The sequence below is a fragment of the Calidris pugnax genome, unplaced genomic scaffold (genome assembly GCF_001431845.1).
Source record: "Calidris pugnax isolate Ruff unplaced genomic scaffold, ASM143184v1 scaffold147, whole genome shotgun sequence".
Classification (NCBI taxonomy): Eukaryota; Metazoa; Chordata; class Aves; order Charadriiformes; family Scolopacidae; genus Calidris; species Calidris pugnax.
In genome coordinates, this window is record NW_015092359.1 from 1,602,838 (window position 1) to 1,627,983 (window position 25,146).

Genomic DNA, 25,146 nt, shown 5'->3' on the forward strand with positions numbered 1-25,146 from the left:
TACCATTTTACTATCCAGCCATTCAGCATTTTGAAACCTTTCAGAAAACCCTTACATGCAGCATTTAATTTGATTTTCTTAAATAATCTCATTGCATCTGCAAAATACTATCATCTCCGTGTTCCTCCTCTTCTCTCAATCATTTATGAATACGCCAGTAGAGATTCCTGTGGGACAAGCTGGGAGCAGAGCTTTCCTCTGAAATGATTGCGACTGCAGCCCCGTTCAGTAACATCAATGACATTCCATTAGCTTTTGTATACTTTTCTCCAGAAGAAAGTAGTGTTCAATTGCTTTGCTACTACTGATTAAAACATCACTCCTCAATATCCCACAAGATTAGACTGTAACACCCACTTGCTGTCATGAAAACAAACGGTGAGGATAATTTAAATTACTATTCCTGAAATGTGATTAAGCCATCTTGCTTCTCAAAAGCTAAATGAGAAAAAACATAAAAGTAAAATAAGAGAAAGCTAGGACCTGCTATAGAAGAAAAACTAACTTTCTATCGTTTCTTCCCATTAAAGTAGTAGAAAAGCCCAGTCTACTACTTCTGAGGAGTCCTTTTATGAAAGATTTGATAGGACCACTATAAGCAAGACACACACAACTCCCTGGCAAATAAATCAGGACTTATTAATTTAAGACAATCTGTTCTTACAGATGTAGGACATCCTGGAGGCTGCTCTGTCCCTATTGGTAAAATAAGAGGTTACATGCTTGCAGCAACCTGCTCTCCTATCCTCCACAAGTCCTCCTGCCATATTTAGCATTTTGGAGGACCTCCTGCTCCTCACTTCCTTTTTAAATACTTCAAGCTGAAGACTCAGAGGGAGCAACTTCAGCCAAGTCCAGAGCATGCCCTCGGGCTATGCTGGTAACACCTTGCATACCAGCTGATACAGAGCCACCCCATGGCCCTGACCCATATAGCCCCACATAGACACTAAATGGAAAACTATCTATGCCTGGCCTTGTAAAATTGAAAGTCTACTACTTTTCAGCAATTTTGAAGAAGCTTCTGAAAATATATATGTGGTAGTGCTAAAAACCCTAAGTCTTTATCTGACCACAACTATCCTTACTGTATAAATTTTAAAATTTACTTAAATAACCATATGTTTAAGTTTTTACTGTTGCCTTTTTTCACTGTGTTTGGCTATTGCAGAGCACACTACTGTGCCTTGAGAAAGCCACAGATATACTACCATTATATATTTGATTATTGAGGCCCCCCGCTCAATCACTTCTATCTTTAAAGTACCATAAGTAGAATGTGGGACTTAAGAAGATAAAAATAAGATGGGATGAAAAGAGTGAAAAGAAAGGAAAGAAGCATACACACAAAAAAGAAAAACATCTGTTTTCTAGTAAGAGAACTTGAAATTATGTTTTATTGACAGTCTGCCAGAAGACTAATGGCAATTTTCTCCTCTGCCAGCTAAGAAAAAGCAAACACAGATGAGGTTTTATAAGCAGCAAGTAGAATGCAGGCACAGAAATAAACTTTACTGCTGTCCTTCACCTAGGCTGGAAGCACTGATAGAGCAAAGCCCTCAATGCCCAGCAGCCAACCTTGAAAGCTTTGTCAGAAGGGAGACAGCAAATATGATAGACCCTTAAATGGTCAGCCAGCAAATCTATGAAGCACTTGTTTTCACTTTAATTAAGGTCTGAGCTTCTGTTTGCTATGTTAAGATGATAATTCTCTCCCATGCCCCAGCAAAGCGGCGTCAGGTCTGAGCTAGAGGGGAACTTAATGGGTGCCCCACCATTGGCATTGACAAATTATACATATGCAAGACTCTTCTCAAGATTTCTTTATAATTAGCTAGTTGATTCAAATTTTCCTATCTCCTTTATTAGTTCAAATTTCTAATTTTTTTTTCCTCTTAACAACTATAACTGGTTAAAGAAGGGGTAAAAATGGCTTTTTTTACATAGCTTGAGTCTTTCCCTGCAAGATTTCTGTGTTTACCAAAGGATACATTTGAGCTGAGAAATCAGTATATCACAAGACTGATTTTTTTTTAGTCGCCCCTTAAGGGGGAGAGCTCATACTCAGAAGTCATTTTCACGGTTACCTTCTCAGAATCCTCTCTCAAGCCAAACTACATCCATGTGAAATTTCACAAAGAAGCCACAACATAAATCATGTTGCAAACCTTTGCTGTCTTACATGAATGGTCAAAAAGCAGAGCATCTCCTCCACTGGCACCTCCTTACACGTATCCTCCTCTTGATACCCAATGGCTTTTCCTCAAGCTTCAAACTCCCTAAAACTGGGGCTCAGATATTTCCTAGGTTCAACTTACAGCTTGTTTTATGAGCCAAATTCAGGAGAAAAGGAAAATAGTTGTCATTTATATAACTGAAGATGCAGACAATTACCCAGAAACCCTTCCAACATTTCCCTTCAGATCTCTGAAATATCTCTTGTTTAACTGATACAGATTAGGCATCTCAAGAAGTGATGTTTCTGCCTTTCTGTCAATAAGATGTATTTTTCCAGGATGTTCTTGCTCAGACATACACCAGATGAATTCACTTTGGGACAACCTAAGTCCGCATTACTGAAAAAAGCAATCCACTCTCTCTACCAGAGGTCATTTTCTATTCTCTTGAGGCCATTCCTGCCTGCCCCCATCCTGTTTTATGCTACAGCAGGAGTGTCATATGAAAAAACGGCTCAGAAAATTGCAGCAAGTTAAAATTAACGATTTTGTTAATGGGTCACTTCAGTCAAATTCAGCACATGGACCCCTGAACATTTTTGCTGGCAGCAAAGCAATGGGCAATGCAAAAGCAGGGCCAGCAGACAGGAAGGGGGTTAGAACACAATTTTAAAGCAAATGAAAAACTTTTAAAGAGACAGATGAAATTCTGCAGCACAGACGGTACATGGAGCATTTGAACCCTGCTGGTTTCCTTTGCATTCTCAGCGAAGTCACTCCTACATTCAAGGAGCAGAGATGACTTCCTCAGAAATATTTTTGAGTGTTAACATTTATCAGCATCTGGGAAATGCCTACTGCATATATATGACTTTTCATTAAAAAAAAAAGCCCTTGGTGCTCCCAATGAGCAGAAGCAGGGTATAAGCAAGGGGAAACAGCTACTACTTTTCTCTAGAGCACATGGGCAAGTAACCTCCAGGAAGCCAATTATTATGATGGGCTTCCATAGCACAACCTGTGCAGTATCACTTCTTTTCACCCTGTATATCATAGAATCATACAATGGTTTGGGTTAGAAGGGATCTTAAAGATCATTGAGTTCCAACCCCCTGCCCTGGGCAGGGACACCTCCCACCAGACCAGGTTGCTCAAAGCCCCATCCAGTCTGGCCTTGAACCCCTCCAGGGATGGGGCAGCCACAGCTTCTCTGGGCAACCTGTTCCAGTGTCTCACCACCCTCACAGGAAAGAATTTCTTCCTGACATCTCATCTAAATCTCCCCTCTTTCATTTAAAAACTGTTTCCCCTCATCCTATCACTCCACTCCCTGATCAAGAGTCCCTCCCCATCTCTCCTGACGGCCCCCTTCAGGTACTGAATACATTTAATAGAGAATGGGGAATCGGAAAAGATCTCTCCTAACTGGCTTCTGTGGCTGTACATAATAAATTATGGGCTGTCCCTTAACTACTTTAGTCTTCTTGATTATGTTTATATTCCAGATCTCCACTTTTTTCCCCTAGTTGTTTTCAACCTCACTTCACAACAGAGTGCTTGAAGCAAGACACAGGATGGTATCAACGGAGCTTCAGGACTCAGTACTAAGGACTCCAGCAAGAAGCTCTGAGTAAAGAAGCAGTTTTCCTTTTTTGTGTGTCTTTCAACCTGTTTCCTTTGATTAGATTCAAATGATGGTTTTTATTAGCAACTAGCAGATCGTAGTCAGAACTCGATTGAAAAGGGCCATGTATGTTTTTCAGTTTTGAGGCACAGTAGTAGACTGCTTTTCAGGAAATCATATGAAAAGGGGTCTTTAAAGTGATATTGCTGAATGAGAAGGAATCCGATGAGCCTGTGTTCCAAATCTGCAAAGAATAGCCAAAGCTTTAAAAGAATTACTTATAATTATTTCAAACTTTACACCCCAAACAGAGGGGAGTCCCTGACTGAACTCGCAGTGAACGTACCCTGCTGATTTGCTGTGTGTCCTCCACGGTAAAGCTCTTTTGCATATTTTACCAGGCTCTCAGCCATAATGAATGAGAAAACCCTCAAAACAATCTCACCCCGATCATAAGCACTGGGGAAGAAACCAGGCCAATTACAAAATCTTACATTTTGGTGGGAGCTGCACGATTGTGTCTTTACATTGATTTTGTACTGCCACCAACAAGAAAAAAGAAGCAAATAATATATTTTTATCCTTCTTTTCACCAGATAGAGAGAAGTTAATACATGAAAATGTATTAAGTGATTTGCTCATCACAGTAGATCTTGCAGTATCCATAAAAGCACAGCTGAAGACACTGGACTTTACAACAAAATGCATTTTTACAAGCAGTAGCTTTCAAAAGGATGTATAGTCTTCATTTAAGCTTTCCTGCAGCTTAAAATCTATGTCCAAACTGAAAATGTACTGTAATTGAACACCATTGTTAGTTCTTCAATACATACAATTCTCCTGGTATTTACCAATAATCTGATACAGCTTCTTGTCACGCTCTGGATTTGTAGGATACTTTAACAAGTAAAATACTTCAATAACAGATGTTACATATTCCAGATAGAATAATAAGAATGTAATCATCTGTAATGAGCACATCTGCAGAATAGCAAAGTTTTAAAAGGATGGACATACAAAACAAGAAAAAGAGATTAAGAATTATAGGGAAAAACAGAGAAATGTAGTGAGAAAAAAAAAAAAAAAGCAGATATAGAGAATGGATGAAGAACTAGCCAGACACAAAAGGGGGGGTGCATGTAAACACAAGTGAAGGACACTCCACTGGAAGAGCAAACAGAAAAGCCTCAAAGCCCAGGAAATTATTCCTAATTATGAAAGGCAGACACCCAGCCTGCAAAGCTGTTTGCTATGTTCCCTTGGGAATGGTATACATGTAGACTGCCATGGTACTCCCTGCTCCCTTCTTCCTAACGTTCTGCAATTCTTAGTCATTTCTTATGACAGTCCTACATCTGAGTATAAATGAATTCTGTGGGATTACTCTATGAATTCTTGCCTACAGAAGCAAAACTGTACCAGAGAACTGACCTAAATCACCGCTGCACCAGCCTGTGCCACGAGTTGAGTGTTCTTTCACAGCACCATTCAAAAAAGGTATCGTTCCATATGAAAAGATATGGGATAAAAGTATCAGATTCTGAAATGAGAGCCAGCTATTTACCAGTTAACTGTTATTATTTGTACAATGTATCACTTACTAAAAATCCTATGGTCCTACTCTGCTGACTCATATAAAAATGTAGACAATTTATTTTCAGAAATTATAGCCATGCAAAAAAAACTAGAGAAGACAAAACAGCACGTAAGACTGCACATGCCTGTGAAAAAGTATATTGCACATAAAACCAGCAGCCTCTAGAGTCACAGGTACCTGAATTTTTTCAGATGCTAGTGATTTGGAATCATTAGAATTGGGAAAAAAAAAAAAAAGGGAATTTGTGAAAAATAAGGAAATATAGCACACCTGTATTTGTTCACAAGTCATTCAAAACCTGCTATCAAACTGCCATGTAAATTTTGGGATGGAGTTCTGTCTTTAAGAAATACTAGGGAAGAAACCCATTCAATTCAAGAGGATTCACTGCTGTTTATAATTTATGCTTTACAGTCTCAACTAAAAAGTAACAATTACTTCCCTCTCTGAAAGAGAAAAATGCATTTTATTTTTTTAGCATTTTTCCTTAGGCAAGGATTAGCTTATCAATTTTGTATATAATGTACAACAGCTGTACGTCAATCAACTTACAGTTCTTTTTTACAGAACAACTAGTGCCAAGAAATGCAGCACATTTGTGTTCTTTGAAACAACATCGTTCACCTTAGTCTTATTTTTAAAAGCATTCCTCAGTCTATGAAAACTAATACTGAAACTACAGCAGCCATTTCTGTTCACGAGTTTTCCTCTCTCTCATGTCAGCCTCAACATTGACCTACATGTACCTGCAGTTTAAAAGGACCATTTATTTCACTGCCTGACAGACAATTTTGGTTTGTAAACTCGCAGGTCTGGAGAAGACAATGAAGTCATTTAAGGATATAGAAACCCAACATTTCAGCAATAGGATTTTCTGATTGACACGAGAGAGCATTTCGAGTGGTATAAGGTTTTATAAAGATACCAATCTTCTAACCTAGCACCAAATAAAAACAGTTTGACTTTAGTATGGCACTCAGTTCCACAAAAATGGCATGAACAGTCTCCATAACATTGTTAACAAGACTCAAGCTCAACAGCAACCTGACATTTGATTAACATTTTGAAATTTTAAAAGTCTGTATTTCAAACAAGGAAGACCACAAAATGCCACCTCTTCTGCAACACAGGACATCAGCTGAAGGTGAAGGCATGACAAAGTGTAGAACAAATCCCTACCAAAATCTCAGCTCTGACCAGTCATCAGGTGGTCACTTGATCTGCAGTGAGCAGAACACAGGTCTCAGGCTGCTCTCAGGGGAAAACGGGAGGAGGAATTACAGTATTTTATTTACTATGTTTGTAATTCACTGTAGGAAATAAGATGCTTACATTCATATTTTCCTTTTCTTCTCTCAAGCAAAATTTCAATTTTTGTTTGTGTTTGGTTTTACAATTTTTTTAAAGTTGTCTCTCCAAACTCAAAGCTTCATCCTGACCTTAACTCTTTTGCTAGCCTAGCTATAATAAACAGTATTTCAGTACCAGCAGTAAAATTATAGTAAGATAACTAATTTCTAAGCAACAGGAATAAGAAAAGCTGAAAGAAGTTTCTCAAACATGACAACTAGATTTACTTCTATCAACAGAAAATCAGGATTGATATACATCCAGCTCTCATGAGAACCCAAAAGACAGGCACGGAAATATTAGTGATCAGCAAATTAAGACTCAGGTTCTGGATGCTATTGCTTTGAAACAAATTGTGTGTGTTCCACTAAAATCCATTATATTGTCTAATAAGCAAGCATCTTTTAAGGACTGCTTAGAGCAATAATTCTTCACAATCTAAAAATTAAAACATGGAAATTGCTCATGAAAACTTATCTGGTTGTTGAAAAACTGCAGTGAGTGCTGATAAGAAAGTATTGTAGTACTTACCTTCCCGAAAGCTCACAAAAATCTGTTCGGTACACAAGCACCAAAGGGAGATGAAACTAATCATGAAAGTTCATTTCTAATAACAAAAAGGTTCTAAACAAACTGTAAAGAAAAATAACTTATGAGTATTTCATACCAAGGATATTTTGTACAGAGGCTATGCTGCTTTTGTATGATTCCAAGAACTTGTAATTGCTAATTCAATCCAGTACATACATTTCTCCTGTTCACAATCCCCTAATTGGAGGGTTATTACTTACTCTGTATTTGCAGGTTCTCTTTTGATCCAAAACTTGCTTTTAAGTGGAATTTACAAATAATTTTAAATTTATTTTTATGACACCTCATTTTGTGATTAGAGAGATTAAAAAAATAAAACACCTATTTGATTATTACTGATTTTTTTTTTTTTAGCAATTACCTTTTCAGAAGGATTTTCTAAATTTATTAAGGAACTTAGGAAAAAGCAGTATTGCCTTTCCTAAGAAAAAAAGGAATTTACCAGCAGCAGGCAAACTCATTACATTTCTGCTCAAAAAGCTGCTAGTCTTATACTTGGAAATCGTTTTCTAATTGGTCATGATCAAAAATAATGTCCTGTGACGGTCCAACAAGCTGTTTCTGAGATTTTTCATATTCTTAAGCATTTTGACAACTGACAATGGACATTTTTAGAAAGTGGAAATTTTTGATTTGTAACTGAACAATTTAATTTATTTATTTATTTAAAATATTAGAAAGCTATCTTTATGCCTTGATACCTGCAAGCATTTCCTTTACTGCATTGGAAAGTCTGTCTGGATTTAAGTATGGTTTAGATTTAAAACTCGCCCCAAGAAAACTATGCTTTTTAATACGAATGCTGTATTTTTGTCTTGTTAAGTTATTCATTGCAAAAACTATTAGGAAGCGACACATTATAAATGACTGCAGTTCCCTATTTTTCTTTGTGAATTATAAAACTATTATGGGATGTTATGTTCACGTCTTTTGGGAAACAACTACCAAGTACAAATTAGCTTTGTTTCTCTTTGCATAAAGCCAGTCCTCTGGCCTGCAAAACCTGTGAGGAAGGAAAAAGAAAAAAAACCAAACAAACCAACCCCAAAACTCAAATCTACCATACTTACTATCAATAATTTTGTTGACACCATTCAGGAATTCCATAGACTCAAAATAAAATCACAGTCCTTTTTTCTCCTTTCAGAATATAGCCTCTTAATCCAAATAATATCAGAGAAGTTAAAATTTAGTCCATTCATCTGGCAAATGTTTCCCTCTGTTTCATAAACATGCATATCACAGAGAAAAATTGTTCAATTTAAGGTTTCTTACATGATTAGAGTGTAAAAAATCATCATAGAAATATTGTTACTCTCAGACGTAATGTCCTTATTGTAACATTTCCATAAAACAAAGATTTAGTAAAACCAATTGTGTTATAAGCACCCAGTAAATACAGTTAATTGTCTATGAGGATTATAAAATAGAAATTCTTGCACTAGGGACAGTTAGGTTCCAACAGTCTCACCACAGGTTGGAGGTAAAATGTCAAGAACACTAGAGGGGGGATGCAGGGGAAAACGTGTGACAGCTTATCAGAAATGCTGGCCCAAAAATTCTAGGGCTACTGTAAATAAAATAACCCATCTAGAATAACACAGTACTACAGGTACCACTTCCTAGAAGTATGTTTACAACCTGTAGAATACGTCCTTTTTTAATATTCTAGTTAAAATGGGAAGGACAAAAAATATACCCTAGATTATATGATGACTTTTTACACAATGATAATTGATCATCACATTTCATTAATAAATTATCAAGTGCTTGCAAGCTGTCCACAATCTTTTTCATCTAGTTTGCATATTTTATAATGGTGGAATAACATTTTAAAAAGTTTGAATAGGCACTTACTGGAATTACAGTTAATCCTGATACAGTCTAGATGGGGAAGAATAGATGAAAAATGAAAATTTATCCTTCAAGGTAACAGCTGCAGACATCCAATAAAATTACAGTCCACCCTTCCGGGGACAGACACATGCAAATATGGCCACTCCATATCATCAGTCTTTACATAGTGTTATAACCCAGATATACTGCGATAAATCTTTATAAATAGAAACGACAAATAGGGTAAAAATGGCCAATTTCAAACAAAGCTACATGGTGACAAATCTAAGTGAAAAAAAATCAGGATTAAATGTCAAAGATGCTTAACTGAGGCAGGCTGCAACTTTCTCCCCATCTGTGAAAGAACAGGTAATTTCTCTCAATGCAATTAGAAAGTGCTCCGTCACAATGGGTCATAGAGCAAGCCAGGCCCCAATCAGACATCTTGGACAACTTGTGTATAGTATACCTCAAAGGCTGATCTTCAGAAACTAGGGAGTAAAACACAAAAGCTCATTCCCTGGGCCTATAAATAGGGGTTTGTGGGTTTATATTGTCTTATTGTATAGACTTAAGAAATGAACAGTGACTACATTTTAAAGCTACATTAATATATAGGAAATCAACGCATTTATAGACACTGATAATTAGGGAATGCTGTCTATTTTCAGATCATTTCCTTGCCTGACTTAAAAAAAAAAAAAAAAGGAAAAGGAAAAAGAAAAAGAAAAAAAAAGGAGGGGTGTTGGAAGAAAAAACAATATTGCTAGGGCATGGGTTAATTTACTTTCTTGAACTACAGAAGTAGGAAAAAGCTGATAGAGGGTCGTGTTCCGTATAAAAAGGGAATGACCTGGTCTGTAGCAGGGTCCTCTGCTGGGCTATCTGCATTTATTACTGTAAAAAAAACCCAAACAAACCAAAACAAAACAAAAAAAACCAAATCAAAAAACCAAACAACCCACCAAAAACAAACAAACAAAACCCCACCAAAATCTACGCCATGCTACGTGGTGTGTAGAGCTACTCCTGGCTTATACCTTTGAGGAACATATATACCATCAAACCTAGATTTTGTTTCCATATAGCTGAGTTTGTCATGTGTCGTCAACCGCATCAGAAAAGTGGTTGCAAACAGCCAAGGACCAGCAGCACCAGCACATCCCCTTTTACAGAAAGTGCTGGGGTGAGTGGGGGGGGGCTCCGGGCCCCGCTCAGCACCGGGGGCGGCCGCAGCAGCCCCAGCTCCAGGCCAGAGGGGACACGCTGCGAGAGGAGAATAAACAGGGAAAACTTGGCTTCTCCTCCTCCCTTTCAAACTCTAAACACCTGGACAGTGCTTTAGTGAGTGACACTTCTATCAAGTAGAGGGTTTGTTGATTATTTTCTTTTTTTCCTTCCCCCATACTTTCTGGAAATCATTTCAGGTGTGATTAAAACAATGAAGTACTTAATTCCCTTTAAAAATAGCATTCCACTGAATGGGAATGACTGCACCGAACGTGCATCTTCTGTTCCCTTTCAGCTCCTGACTTGGATTTATTCATATGCATAGCACAAGTGCTTTAATTTATTTACTACTTTTTTTAAAAAAACTTGAGAAAACCATAACCTAACATTTTGTCCATCATATTTCAAACCAGGTAATTAATATTTCTTTTCTTCAGAATTTTTTTTTTCTGTAAAAGGGCTTGTGCCTCCTGTGTTCACACGGCTGTTTGCTGAGGGCCGCAGTCTTTGGGCATTGAAGGGTTGTGTTATTGTTCGATACTACAAAAATACCACTACAGAATTGTTTAAAAAAGAGGAGATGGATTTACTACAGATTTGACATCTAAAAAAAGCAGACCAAGAAATCCATCAGTGGGACTATTTAATTGCAACGTTTTTAGTGTTAAACCGAGGAATTCTTTGATACGTTTGCCTGTTGTACATTAACTGGTGGAGGTAAAACTGAACTGACCTACATACACATTGTTTCTGCTTCCACATTTCAATTGTGGAATTGCTACTGTGAAGAAATCGTGGAGGGAGACCAATCTTCCACAACGAAGAATAATATCTTAGCCCCAAAATACCACTGATGAAGTAGTCTTCTCTTTTTAGAATACACAATAGTACAAAAATATTGTGATGGATTATGTTAAGACTATATAAAGAATACAAAAATGCAAAAGAAAACGAAATAAAATATAATAATGGGCATGTATTTGTGTGTGTATGTACATACGCAAATGTTGCATTGAGGTGTGTTTATATATCATTTCAGTTTACTTTTAATGTTAAAACGGGCTGTTTCATAAATGTTTGCAAGCAAAAAGAAAAATGCAAAGAAAATGTTAATTTCTTGGAGGAAGAATTTGTTACCTAGGTTGACCGTTAGTTTAACTCGTCCTGCATCCAGCTCTAACCGAAGGGTATCTGCAGATTCCCTAGAAGTAGTTGCCATTAAAATGCCATAAGCTCGCTGAGACCTGAACCGCAAAGAAACATCTTCGGCCTCCGTATGCATCACGACTGGGAGTTGTATTTTCATAAACATACTTCCATCATAGCTTAAAATTGTTGCCTCTGAAAACATAAAGGAGAAAATCAGTTATTAAAGAATTATACTGCGTTTACTGAAACTGCTCAAAGAGAAGATGGTAAATGGATATTCACTCAGTGTGACACAGAATTCTGTATCGCAATTATTACTGTGAAACATAAACAAATTTGGGTTTGGGTTTTTTTTTCAGGTTTTGTTTGTTTGGGTTTTCTTAATAGCAAATTTTGGTGCCTTTTAAAAGAAACTAAATTGCTCTTTTAACGAACCAGCCATTCAGGTATGCACCTTCAAGGAGATGGATAAAATCACACGTGAAGAAATGCTTGCAGGACTAGTCCTGTGCTACTCAAAATAGGTCAAAGCCAGTAAAAAGCATTAGGTGAACCTTACAGCCTAGTAAAAAGGTCATGTCTGACTTTCATCCACCTGGATAACTACCTTAGGATTCTTCATCTACTACCAGAGTTATGGTTATCATCAGGTTAGTTAAAAGCCACCCGAAATGGGTAAATATCCCCAGCATGGCCTGATGGAGCACAGATTGCTTCATGACCACAATGACCGTGGTACGATAGAATCAAAATCACCTGTAGAAACATTGAGACAGCCTCAACAAGAGGATCGAGACTGGACTTGGCATATTGAGGGTAAGATCTTAAAACCCCTGAGACAAGCAAATAACTGTCACTTTCAGACGTTCCAGGAAACCCTCCCAGTGAGTGGCTCTGGCACAGAGCGGTCACAGTCTGTTAGACCCCAGAGCAACCAGCCAGGAGCCTTCTTTTCCCAGCCTCCAGGCTGGTAACAGGAAAGGCAGCAGAAATACTGCATTTCTGCTCACAGGGAGGCAGTTCCTAGAAAGCAAAGGACATATCTGTTTCTGGAATGCATTAGGAAGTCCTTTCTTGCAGGACAATCGAGCATTGCGGCCAGTTAAACCACTGCAGTCTTTGGACATGGCCCTTAGACCCATGAACGGTGGCACATCGTGGTGGAAGCAGCAGTGAATGAGTGACCTCCTTTACCCCAAGCCAACAGCAAGTGGGCAGACCACCAGGAATTTCAGTAGGGTCTGCAGTAACATACCAAACTAACCATACAACATAACTAAAACCACTACTGTCTGTGGTTAAAACCACTTACTGTCTGAACGTACCCTGTTTTGTGCACATCTGATTGTTTACCTACCACTAATTCACTAGCCACCTTCTAACTTCTTCCATGTCTCCTTCAATTTCAATGCACTCAAAAACACTCTTTGAAATTATCAAAGTGTTAAGATAATGAGGTCTAAACAGGATGCTACAGAATATTTCTTGGAAAAGACACAATCCTGAGGGCACCTCAGCTCAATGAAAAAAAATACCTGTTATTTGCCCAATAACAGGCCAAATGAGCCACGAGCAGAAGGAGAAGACAGCAGAGAACACCTGGGGGAAGCTTCTTTGTGCTTCAATTTGCTGTAGTTTAATGGAGACACTTATCTACAAACAAGGGAATATTCTGGTCCCACATACAGTAACATTTTCAAGGACTGATACTACTGATATTATGTTTAATCATCACTATAACAGTGTTAGAATTTCTTTTTTAACATCAATACTCATGACAGTTTGTCAAAAGCATCTCCACTGAGTATCTTGTGTACTGTTAAAGACAGATAAGGTCTTCAAGACTTCCAGCCTACACAGCCCATAGAGGGACAAAATGTTCCACCGTAACTCTGTGAGCATATTGGAGGCAAAAATGATAGATGGGATGTTCTTTAATAGTTCCAGACTTCCCCAATAAATCCTTGAAGAAAAGTTGAAGTTTGATGTTGGGGAAAAAAAAAAAAAAAAGAGTACTAATACTGGTTGGCAAGTCATTAGATGTCACAGATTAAAAGAATACATTTACATCGATGATTTCTAATCACACAGGTAATAAGGTTTCCTGCATATTCTAAACTTGAAATTTTTCTGTGAAGGAGATGGAATACTTAACTCTTGCCAGCCTGATAAGAGATTTCAAGTCAAAGAGATGATTTGGAGATGAGAGATGATTTGGGTTTTTTGATTGTTGTTTGGGTTTGGTTTGTTGGGTTTTTTGCAGGGGTTGGGTTTTTTTGTTTGGTTGGTTTTCTTTCTTTTTTGGGGGGGATGAAGCAGGGGCTTACACTTCATTCCTACATACAGCTGTGTAGTCTGTGCATGAAAAGTTCCCCAAGATCTTTATCAAGGTAAACACAACTTAGGTAATTAAACAAGTTCAGCATAAAAAATTTAAGTTACATGCTAATGTAAGGGAAAATTAAAGGGATGTTTTATATTGTCTTTTAAAAAAGACATTAATTCTATTCAGTGTTTTTATTAAATAAAAAAAAATAAAAATCAGATGGTACAGGATGAACAGTGTTCAAAAATACTAAAGGTCTGTTGCTAATAAATTATCTTATAATAATTAATGTAAAAGAAAAAAAGAATAAACACTGGTACTGTTTGCTGGCTTTCCTATAATTACTTGGTCTTTTAGAAAATTACAGAAAATTGAGAGAAGGAACCATCTAAATTTAATCAGAGATGACCTGTGAGTATTTAACATCATAGTGAACAGACTTGATGTGATTAGATACTCAATCCTCCTAAACCATACTGTGCCAGTTATTTTGGAAACAGATGTTCCAAGAACAGACCAAGGAGACTGAACAGAAGAGCAAATGACTTCAAAGCTCTGGGGGCAATGAGGAAAACCCCCTCATACCAACTTGCTCCTTTCAGTATGGGGAGCTCCAAGTCACAGGCTTTCTAAATACAAAGGTATTGCAGAAAAAAACCCGCAAAAGAAGAGTTAGCAACGCCCTGAGAGTTGTAACTGAAGATCAGAAACACTACATATTCTTAAAATAAAAAAAAAACCAAACCTATGTTCAGTTTATCACTTGAAATGAGTCTGCTCGTACAAGCATTGTCAGGAAAACCTTTTGTTATTAAACCATTATTAAATGATTGCTCCATTAATATGGTTGAATGATATTTTGTGAATATTGTGTTCCTCTCTAAAGACGGCAAGCTGGATTTTGCCACATGAATCATCTCTTCCACTTGACTCAGCGTTCTCTCAGCTGTGCATATTTCCAGATTCTCTTGGTCTTGGCTAGAAAGGAGGCATCTAGCAGTGCCTGTATGAGACCTTTGAAAGAACAAGGAGTTTCCTCCTTCCCTTGTGATTCTTCATGGCAATGCTTTATCACCCCATCATTACGCTTGGTGCCATACACTGAAAGACAACTCTGTTTTTCTGGCAGTAGGAAAAAAGAGTTTTCAAGATGAAATAAGAAGGGCTCGGTTTATTTTGACTTTCTTAGACCTAGAGATCATTTCAGTTTTTTAATGGAGTTGTTTCCATCCTGCAGTTACTTTGGTTTTTGCAAGGCCTGGTCAGTAAGATGGTGAAAGAGGAGAGACATTGGGGGTTACACCACTTATGCAAACCTCAAAAGAACATTTTGACTAAAACTATGCATTAATTTTTGCTCCTAACTTTTGATTTTTTTTTTTTTTTTTTGCTTTGGACTGACTAATTCCAAAGGGATGTCTCACTGTTCTTTGAGATCTACACTGCTAACTGTTCTCACAGTGCTGGCAGAATGTCTTTTTTCTCTTGTTCAGCTTCCTCTAATTATTATATTAAATGGTAAGAGACTATAAGTTTGGCTCAGAATGTGCTATTCATTAAAAGAATCAGAGTCTCCATGGCAGGGAATAATAATTTTACTATCACTTCAGTGTTGGAAGTCTAGCATTGAAAAGAAAAATAGCAGAAAACATTCTAAAACATTACCGAATATTTTTTTTGTAGCAGCAAATAAGTGCATGCAGTAGACTAATTAACAAGAAATAAACAGTAAAATTAAGAGATTGATTAAAATTATTTTACACATTCATTCTTCAATATATTTATAAACGTGACCGTTAAAAAACCTTATTACTTCTATGCTAAAGACCAACCAACAACACCCAAACAAACCAAAAACACACTAAAAGGGTTCAGTTTCACCTCTCCTTTCCTTCAATTTGTTTCTGATTAGAATCTCCAGGGCTGGGTAACTCTTCCTTCCTATATACACATACTACCTTACTCAGTTCTGTGCCTATCACAAGGATGCACAAACTAGTACCAGTATGAGAAGAGATTCAGGACCTTAATTTCACTGAGATTACTTAAACTGCTGAAGAAACTGAGGAACCCACTCTTCAGGAAACGTCCCTTCACCTGTTTCTACCCTCAAAAATGCTCAGACAGATATTTATGAGGAGAAACATAATTTTCCGAATAGATGCTGTTCTTCAACCCACAGTTTATTTAAATCAAAGTGAAAGAAGTCTGGACTAGGAATCTGAATTTCAGTGTTTTTCCTCATAAGTTTTGTAGTCATGTTTGTGTTGTTTTTAACAACACAGTGCTTGGTAAGCACGGATGCCTACTGCATGCATTTTAATAAATAAAACAGTTTCCTCTGGACCCCTTGTGGTGCCTCTAAAGTCGGAATTATTAATTTTTTCCTGCTTCTTCAGTTTCAAAGTGTCTGCGATAATACAAGGACTGGGCTGCAGCCTACAGAGCCATTTTGAAAACATGAAACCACCCTCTGTGTTTGATGTCTTCCAAATCACATGCAAACTTTGCCTCAGAAGGCGACAAACGATACAGTCCAGAGCCACGCCAGGGAGCGCCTGAACAATCTGGATCATCAGTAATCAAGTATTCAGATTTGCTCTCTGCCCCTTTTTTATTTACCAATATATAGAAAGCAACAATATCCTGCCCTGAAAATGCTCGCTGATGTATATGATTGTACTCCTATAAAGTGTGTGAGTTATTCAGGTATGTCGACAGCTACCGAGTCAAATTCAAACTTTTAGTTCTATTATAGTTGTATTTTAGTTCTATTCACAGGCGCACGCTCAGCGAAGCGCTGTCTGGGTGTTTGCTACGGCAGCTGCTTCAGTCCATCTGGGCCCAAAGCTACAGCCTTGGTGAATCCTGAGGAACCTTTCCATCACTCTGATGGAAACATCTCTCAATGTGCAATTAGTTACTAGATAATAGGTGAATAGAAGGTGAAATGATTCCTCCCAATTTCTACACTGGTATTCTTTCAGGACTGAAGTCCTAAGCTATAGAGGTGCTAGAACCATAAGATAAAGAAACAATTAGTTATTATAGAATTCTATCTCTGATTTAAATTATTTTGAACACCTGATTCTCCATACCATCTATCATCACATCTCCTGTATTATTTCTCTTTAAATTTTAAAGCATCCAGAGATAAGGAATGAAAGTGGTATTACTTTATTTAATGTATATATGTAAATGCAGGTGTGGCTGCATGCGCAATGTAGATGTCTACACACACTTTCTAATTTAAATATATTTTCTCCTCGGAAATGTCACTTTGATAAATCTTTCTTTGCATGCCTACTTTCTGTTTGATGAATTTATGCTTGTGCATTGCTCCCAGCCATCCAGGCAAAAGTATACACCTGCAAAAGGCTCTGCCGAGAGGCAGTCACGTCACGTATTGTGAATCACAATCAAAGTAAGATAGAAAGCCAAATTATATTGCCGTGACATCTGTCCATCCATCTGCTGTAGCTCCCATAATCTACTAAAGCCAATCTACAGATTATTCTAATGTTTAACCTTACTGAAAATCAAGAATAAAATCAAAAATAACTTGTAACAGGCTAAAAAGCACATGGATATACAAAAATATTAAGTATACTGAAATTAAAAGAGAACTGAGTTGTGTTCAATTTTTTGTGCACTGATAAACTGCCCAAATTAACTGCAGATACTGCATTGTACGTGGTACATCCACAATATGGACTCCTATCTTAAGGGAAATAGCATGAAAAATAAATGACAGTACTAAAAAGTAGCTACATGCTTTTGTTTACTGAAGATACCTTAATCCCTTAACATGAAGTTAAATATTCCAGTTGTTTAATCCCCAATATTTTATTCTAATGCTTTCTTCTCTTTGTGAAACCGTATTGTTTGTTGAAATTAACATGGTCCTATTTTATTTAAATTAGTTTGAACAATTACAATTGTGTTGCTGGTATCACCAAACACAAAAGTTTATCAGTTACTGCACACGGGTAGGAGTTATAATAACTTTATGTGGTAGGATGCCAAAACGTTGCTTTCAGAATCCCAAAAGCTATAATCTTATTAATGCATGGCCATTTGGGACATGAATATTACTGGAAGGAGATCTTCTTTCAGTGCAGTTTCCTCTGGAGAGGGAAACCCAAGAGTAGGAAATGATCCCATACTGTCTGAACTGCCGCACATATTTCTTTTGGACAAGAACCAAATACCACTGTAGACACACCATAGCACCACCGTTCCCACTAGGGGAATGCACAGGCAAAAATCAGGCTCTCTATTGGAAGACAGTCAGCAATAAAGTATGGGTAATAAAAAAGACAAAGGTTTCTATATAAAATATTACCACCTGTCAAATATATTTAGGAGAAATTGCCATGATGAAGCCTGCTTTTAAGTTCATTGCATATTTGCGTGCTTTTCTTTCCAACACACATGTATCCTAGCTCTCCAGCTGAAAAAAATGCAAAAACCTATTTTTTAACTTGTGCCATCTGCAATAGCAGAATTTTGCCACAGGGTGGTACACCAGACATGTTGAACTGAAGGCTTTGGTAATGCAGCAGACAGCTCGGGTATGCCCTCTGCCAGCTTCCCTCCACCAGTCACAGAACAATCTGGAGAGCTCAGAATAGCTGGCCACGAGCCAAAGGCAGATATAGTCAAAAAATTAAGACACAAAAATCAGAAGAAACGGAGAATGTACTTGCAAACGCTAATAATAGGATGGTATTAAGTCTACATAAGCATACATACCTATTTACAAACAACTTAAATGTTCACCGGGTTTTTATTGTTAAAAAATACACTTTGTTTCATCTTTCTAACTACAAAAAATATATAAAACTGTCAAATGTCTATCTTCCTTGCCACTATCCACATTTTCCATTAAATAAATGGGGTTTGTCAACTTTACACTTACCTTTTGTAGGCAAGAGGGCTACTCAGTGAATTAATAGAAGTAGAAACTGTTTCCTTGGGCACTAGGATCTTTAAAAAAAAGTTAAGTAAGAAATATAGGTTCCTACACTGATTCTCTTGCTTTGACTCATAGCTAAAGTTCTGGTCATGGATTGAAGTGATACTGTGAAATTCAAAAGTAAATTTAATTAATTTAATTTGATAACACAGTGGTATTGACATAAATAGGCAGAGAACAAGACCTAAGTTTGGAATTGAAATGTGACCGTTTAGTAATGCAAAAGTAATTGAAATTACTTTTGCAAAGCTTTCCAGAACTCTGCAACGTATGAGGAGACAGAAAAGGAAACGTTTTCTGAGAGAGGTTTAGCAGTACTGTCTCTCTGTCATAGTCAACCAGTAATTATTTATGCATCACAGAAACTCCCCTAAGATCTCTCCTCTACAGTTACTTCTTTCAGTCTAGAGCAGGGCTCCATCTCACATCAAGCAAAAATCAAAGACACTATTTCTGCCTCAGATGAGTTAATAGTATTTCACCATTTTTAGTCATTGTGCAGGATTCTATACAGTAGAAATGCAGCCATCTGATGGAACCTACCTCTTTCGCACGATTTGCCAAGGTACCCTGTACCAGAGCAATCACAAACATATCTGTTCCACCCATCCCTGCATACACCATTGTTTTTACAGGGGTTGCTAAGGCAAGGTTTTGCAGTTTCTCTTGAGCACGAGGGTTTTACTCCAGCTGTACTTTGAATTTCAGCCATCTGTCGAATATCTTTGCTTTGACCATCAATAAATAAATCTCTAATGCAGCCGACGTATCCATAATTGAGAAGTGCTGTCCACACCTCTGTTGGGAAGACGAGGCCTGCTTTGTTTTCTGGTAAGCCTCCAAGATACAAGTCATCATCCAAGTCAAGGATTTCACTTTCCCCTGGTGCAGTATATGGTGTACGTAATGTGTTCACAGATATGGTCCCTGAGAAGAAAAGACAAAAAAAATATGCATGATTCTCAAGGTATTTAAAAGATTTTGGTACTGCTGTTTTACTCGTTAATCTAAATGATCCATTAGGTCCTGGAGAATAACCATACATGAAACATCAGTATTCCGTTTGTATGGCTAAACAATAATAGATACACTTCATTATTTTAATTGCAAGGTAGTACAAATACTGCCAGGAAGTGAACAATGTGAAAACGTTTACGCACAGTACTGCATGGTGACAACAAAAAAAAAAAAACAAAAAGTCAAAATCACTTTACCAATCTTGTATTTACGCACAATACTGCATGGGGACAACATAAAAAACCCAAAAAGTCAAAATCACTTTACCAATCTTGTAGGGGTAGGGAGAATGCAATTCAGACTTATCTTCAGAAACATCCTGCTCGTTCAACACCAAGCAAAAAAAAAAATCTCTTCACTACCTGCTATTTGCTTCAAAGCATTTAGGCTGAGGTTGCGTTGATAGGTTGTAACCTGGGAGGCAAATCTGTGTCTTTGGTTTGGATCCAAAGACACACCATTCCAAAAGACTCTCACCCACTTTCAGTGGGCTTTGGAGAAGACTTTTTTTTCTTTAAGTGCAGAAGGAAAATACTCTCATCAGCTGCCAGACAGGCAATCATTAAGAAGATAGTGATGTGCTCCTAGAGGGAAAAATCAATGCCGCTGACACTTACCTCAAAATGTGTGCATGTTACAAAGAGTAGGAAAAAGGATGTATATAGAACACCAGGAAATCAGAAGTATCTTTTCCATTTAAGTTTAAAAAGTAAATAAACAAAATTAAGCCTAAAATAAAGTTCTGTTTCTGCAAAGTGTCTGAACAAAGAAACTGTAATCGACTGTAAAGATCCTCTTTGTTGTATTTTTAAAAAGTAATGAGGTATCCAATTTTTATAACTTGAATAGACAAATAACTCAATTTAGTACATAGAGTCAGAGAACATACTTGTGTTCACCAAACTTAATTTTATTTACTAAGTAAAATCGCTTGAAAAAATAATCTTCATGTAAATTTTCATGAAGTGACTCCTAATCATTCTATATGGGTGCAAAAGCAAGCAAAATATAAATCAAAACATTATATAGGCCACCAGATTGTTATAACGTACCAGCCACATCCACTGGACACACTATTAAAAGTGGATTGATGGTCAAAAAACACTGAAGAGTCACATTTACCACATTGCATTTGTCATACATATATACAGAAAAGTAAAATGATTCGCTATTTCCACAGTCAGCATGACACAGATTCCAGATGATAACACTGGTGGGAGTGGTGCATGAGAACACAAAATTCAGAATTTTTATAGCATAAATACTAAAATGTGAGTTTTAAGCAGAGGCAGGTCAGAAAAATATCATTCTCTTACTTGAATATATCTGAAAATTTAGGCTTCTCTTTTAGCAATGAAGAGGAGACCTGTGGGAGCTACATACTTTGTTCTTTTTTTGGTTTGACAGGTTAACCAACAACACGGAGAGAATGAAGAGCTGACCTTTAGTAAAAGCTCTTTGGGGAAGAGATCTCAGGAGATTTAACTCCCACATGAGACTTGAGACATATGGATTTTAGAAGGGCTGGAAAGTACTACTACTACAAACAGTCTCCCTACTATCAGAAGATATATAACAAGATAAAGCAAAGGTTTGCATTGTGTTTGTGCATCTTTATGAGCATGTTGAACACTTGAGGATGTAGTCAGTTTTCCCTTTTATGTTTTCTCAGAAATGTAAGTGCCCTATAATGACCTACGGGTGCTGTGATTCTACATCATTTCACCAGAGAGCAAAATGCAATTTAAACATTCAGAAATATCTTTATGGATTGGAGGAACAGTGAGAAAAACTAATGAAATTTTGATTTTCGGCAAGAATTATTGACTGAAAGGATAACTGATAAGTGGGAAGTTCTCCAAAAGGAAGAGTCAGGAATATCAGTCAACAATAACATACACATGAGCAAAATGGGAAATGTATTGGGAGATACAGAGAAGACCATCGTACCACTTTAGTGAACATTGGTAAGGTTCACCTCAAACTCTGAGAAAGATGCAGAGAGGAAAGATCAGCTGGAGAGACTGCAGAAAATGGCAATAAAATGGTCAATAGCTACAGAACACGACGTGTAAGGATAGGAAGCAGCTGGGACTTCTTAGTCTATGAAGGAAACTGGAGACTGACATAAGAACATTCTAATCATAAATGGAATGGAGCTATGACACAGGAAAAAAAGTGTGGTGTATTTTATGCTTGTAAAAAAGGAAATAATGGACAAAACGGCTTGTTTTACACAGAGATATATTCAGTTTCTGAATGATTACATGGGGAGACTGCAGAGTGTCCACTGCTGGGGTAACTCAACACACATCTCTCAAGACCGATGCAAGTGCGTTATATCATACTTTCATTGGAGGATTAAAATAGAGGAACTCTCAAGGTGACCCCATCTCAATTCTTCTATGAGCTCACAAATAAATGAAAAACACTAACAGGATCATTTGAAGAATTTTCCTTAAAATGCAAGATAAACCCATTATCTCAAATATGTAAACTATTAACATTTGCTGAAATAGGAACATGCAAATCTGGCAGTTACTAAAAAGTTGAAAAGATGGGGAAGAAGTATATAGAAGTGGATACATGAAAAAAGAACCTGCAACAACAATGCATGTAATGGATATCGACAAAGCACTGCTTACAGTGAGATACTGATTATAGGTAAGCTCTAATTACATAGTCTAGACATAATTTCTGGTATTTAAGCTGAAATGCTAACTTTGGTTCAAAATTTCAGTGACTTCTTAGCCCTTAAATGCAACCTACTTATGAATACATTCTGGTACATTCTGTTTTACACTGTCATATGCAACTGGAAGTTGACTAGAAGAGTAATGTTTCTTCTCTGATTTCACTGTCTAATGATGATTTCCAAAGGATGAATAGGGGTTTAGTCAAAAAACACTTTCAAGGTTATGCTTGAATATGACAAACAGTTTAACAAAACTTTAAACAACATTCAAGTCTCAGAAAACAGTTATTAAATCAACTCTACTGCATTACAAGAAGAACTGTGAGCAAAGACCTTTGCAGCTGCTTCATGGTGTTTGTTTTCTTTTAGTTTGGGTTGGGTTTTCCCCAATTCTTTTACTGCAGAGCTGGCAGTACTGTTAAGAGCAGAACAGACAAACATTTCCCTTAGGTGTGAGTTAATGTGCCTCTCCAATCATATTCATTATCTCAGCAAGCTACTTTTTTCATAAGGGTGTGTATAAGAAACTGAGATCTATTTCTAAACTTTCTCTCAATCCTGATCAGTTAAATATGAAGATTGGAACTACAGCTACTACAACTGTTCTACAAATAGGCCAATGCGTGGCCTATTTGGTTTCTTTTTGTGCATGTGAAACACATTTTTCTTATTAAGAAACAGTGATTTTCACTGTTATCAGAGTACACTAAATATACGTTACATCTCACATGCTAAAGCATCATATAGTAGCTGTGATGAGGACAGTGATCACAGCGTACAGCCCATGGTTGAGCCCAAGAACACACGGGAAGCAGTTATGAAGCTACTGTCCTTCACAGGAATTCACAATAACCATGAATACTGGAAGGGAACTCAGCTCATACGACAGCAATTGGTACCAGGTTGATGTCCTTTGCTTTATACTTAGCGAAAAAGACAGACTGCTGGAGAATGTGTGTTCCCTTTCCTCCACTAGCAAGAAAGATCACCCAACAGAGAAGATCTTTCTTTACTGGGAATAAGGGTCTTAGGAGTTCCTTCTCACTGAAGATCTGCTTTTTAGCTAAGGAAGCACTCAGAGTAGGTCTTTCAGACAGCAGGATGGGATTCTAGGATGAAAATCTTCAAGAAGAATAATAGGTCAAAAGTTCCTTCAGCAAAAGGAAATTGAAGGGCACCATCTGTTCCCCCTTCCTTGTATTTCCCAAAATCTGAGCGGATCAGCAGAATTACTAGTGAACGGGACCTGGATAAGTAGTGTTTAAAAACATGCTCTCATTCCTTAAATCTCCCTGCTGCAGTCCCAGACAGACAATGGCAAAGTCAGTAGTTTAGAGTGGAGGCTCCCGGTGACTAAGAGTCTGGAAGAGCGCAAAATATGAAAAATAAATCAAGTACTTGCTGATCCAGCTAATACGCAAGTCAAGGAAATTAGCAAAACTCCTTGAGAAATGTCACAGCTTTCTATTATCTGAGGTAGCCACTCTGCATTGGATTTGAAGGCTAGGAGTGAAAGATTGCAAGACACAAAACATCACTTCAAAAAAAAACCAAAAACAAAAAACCAAAAACACTGGTTATTTGAGCTACTTATTAACGGGAGAATCTCTTCCTTGCAATTGATAGGCTGGGGAGTATTTTGTCAGCAGGACAAGACAGTCTTAGAAAAGCCTTTTTTTTTTTTTTTAATACAAGGTGTATTCTTTGACTTATACAAAAAAAATTCTGAACGTAAGCAAGTGAAAAATTATCATATTCATATGATTGCCAGTATGTTTGGTTTTGACTAGAGAAAATAAATGAAAAAGCTTCCTAGAATAGAGAAGTGGATTTTATTATTCATAGAAAAAAAAGCATAATAGACCAACATGCATAAATCATGAAGAAATAATCTAAACACAACACATCAGTACTTCCTGTTCCAATCAGAAGAAAATAGGAACATACAGTTCACTGTTTATTTTAATTGTTAGGCAGTAATTTTTGCTTAGGTAAATCTGACCGTCTAAGATACTACTCAGCCAATATGCTCATTAAGAAAAATAACAGTATTGCCTCTGTTATTGGCACTTCTACTATAAAGTAGTATTTTATGTATTAAAATCACAGAAAATATTTGATGTCTGGTTCAGATATCAGACAAAAATTCAGTTTGTCAATCCATATGCCTACATATGTATTAACTATTTTTAGTAACAGTTCAATGTTTTAGGGACGTACTATGGTCAGTTTTCAAGAGTGACAGGGTAAATAAAATTTACCCATCTTGATAATAGGCAGTTCATCAACTGAATTAATTTTTCTTTTATGTATATATATTTGATTATTTATAATTGTTGTGGTTTGGGCTGGACTGGCTAGTCCAGCCTGCTACAATAATTCTACAAACTACATAATAATTCTACAAACTACAATAATTCCACTTAAAAATAACATGCAGTCCTGATCACCGTGTGTGCATTGCTTCCTAAAATCAGTCTACATTCCTGCTGATGTCCATCAACATTTTTAAAGAATTAAATAAAAATATGCCCTAAACTCTCCTAATGGCCCATGTGAGCTACAGCTTTCATGAA

General features: G+C 37.1%; 1 protein-coding gene across 1 annotated transcript in view; it reads right to left on the bottom strand.

The window, feature by feature from the left end:
- NRXN1 (neurexin 1) overlaps positions 1-25,146 on the bottom strand; it is a 765,322-nt gene that overhangs the window by 437,426 nt on the left and 302,750 nt on the right. Inside the window, exons 9-11 of the mRNA XM_014962458.1 lie at positions 19,402-19,785; positions 11,543-11,746; positions 9,197-9,223 (exon numbers count right to left, since the gene is read on the bottom strand). Of these exons, the coding sequence (XP_014817944.1) occupies positions 9,197-9,223; positions 11,543-11,746; positions 19,402-19,785 (615 nt within the window). The remainder of the gene's footprint in view (positions 1-9,196; positions 9,224-11,542; positions 11,747-19,401; positions 19,786-25,146) is intronic.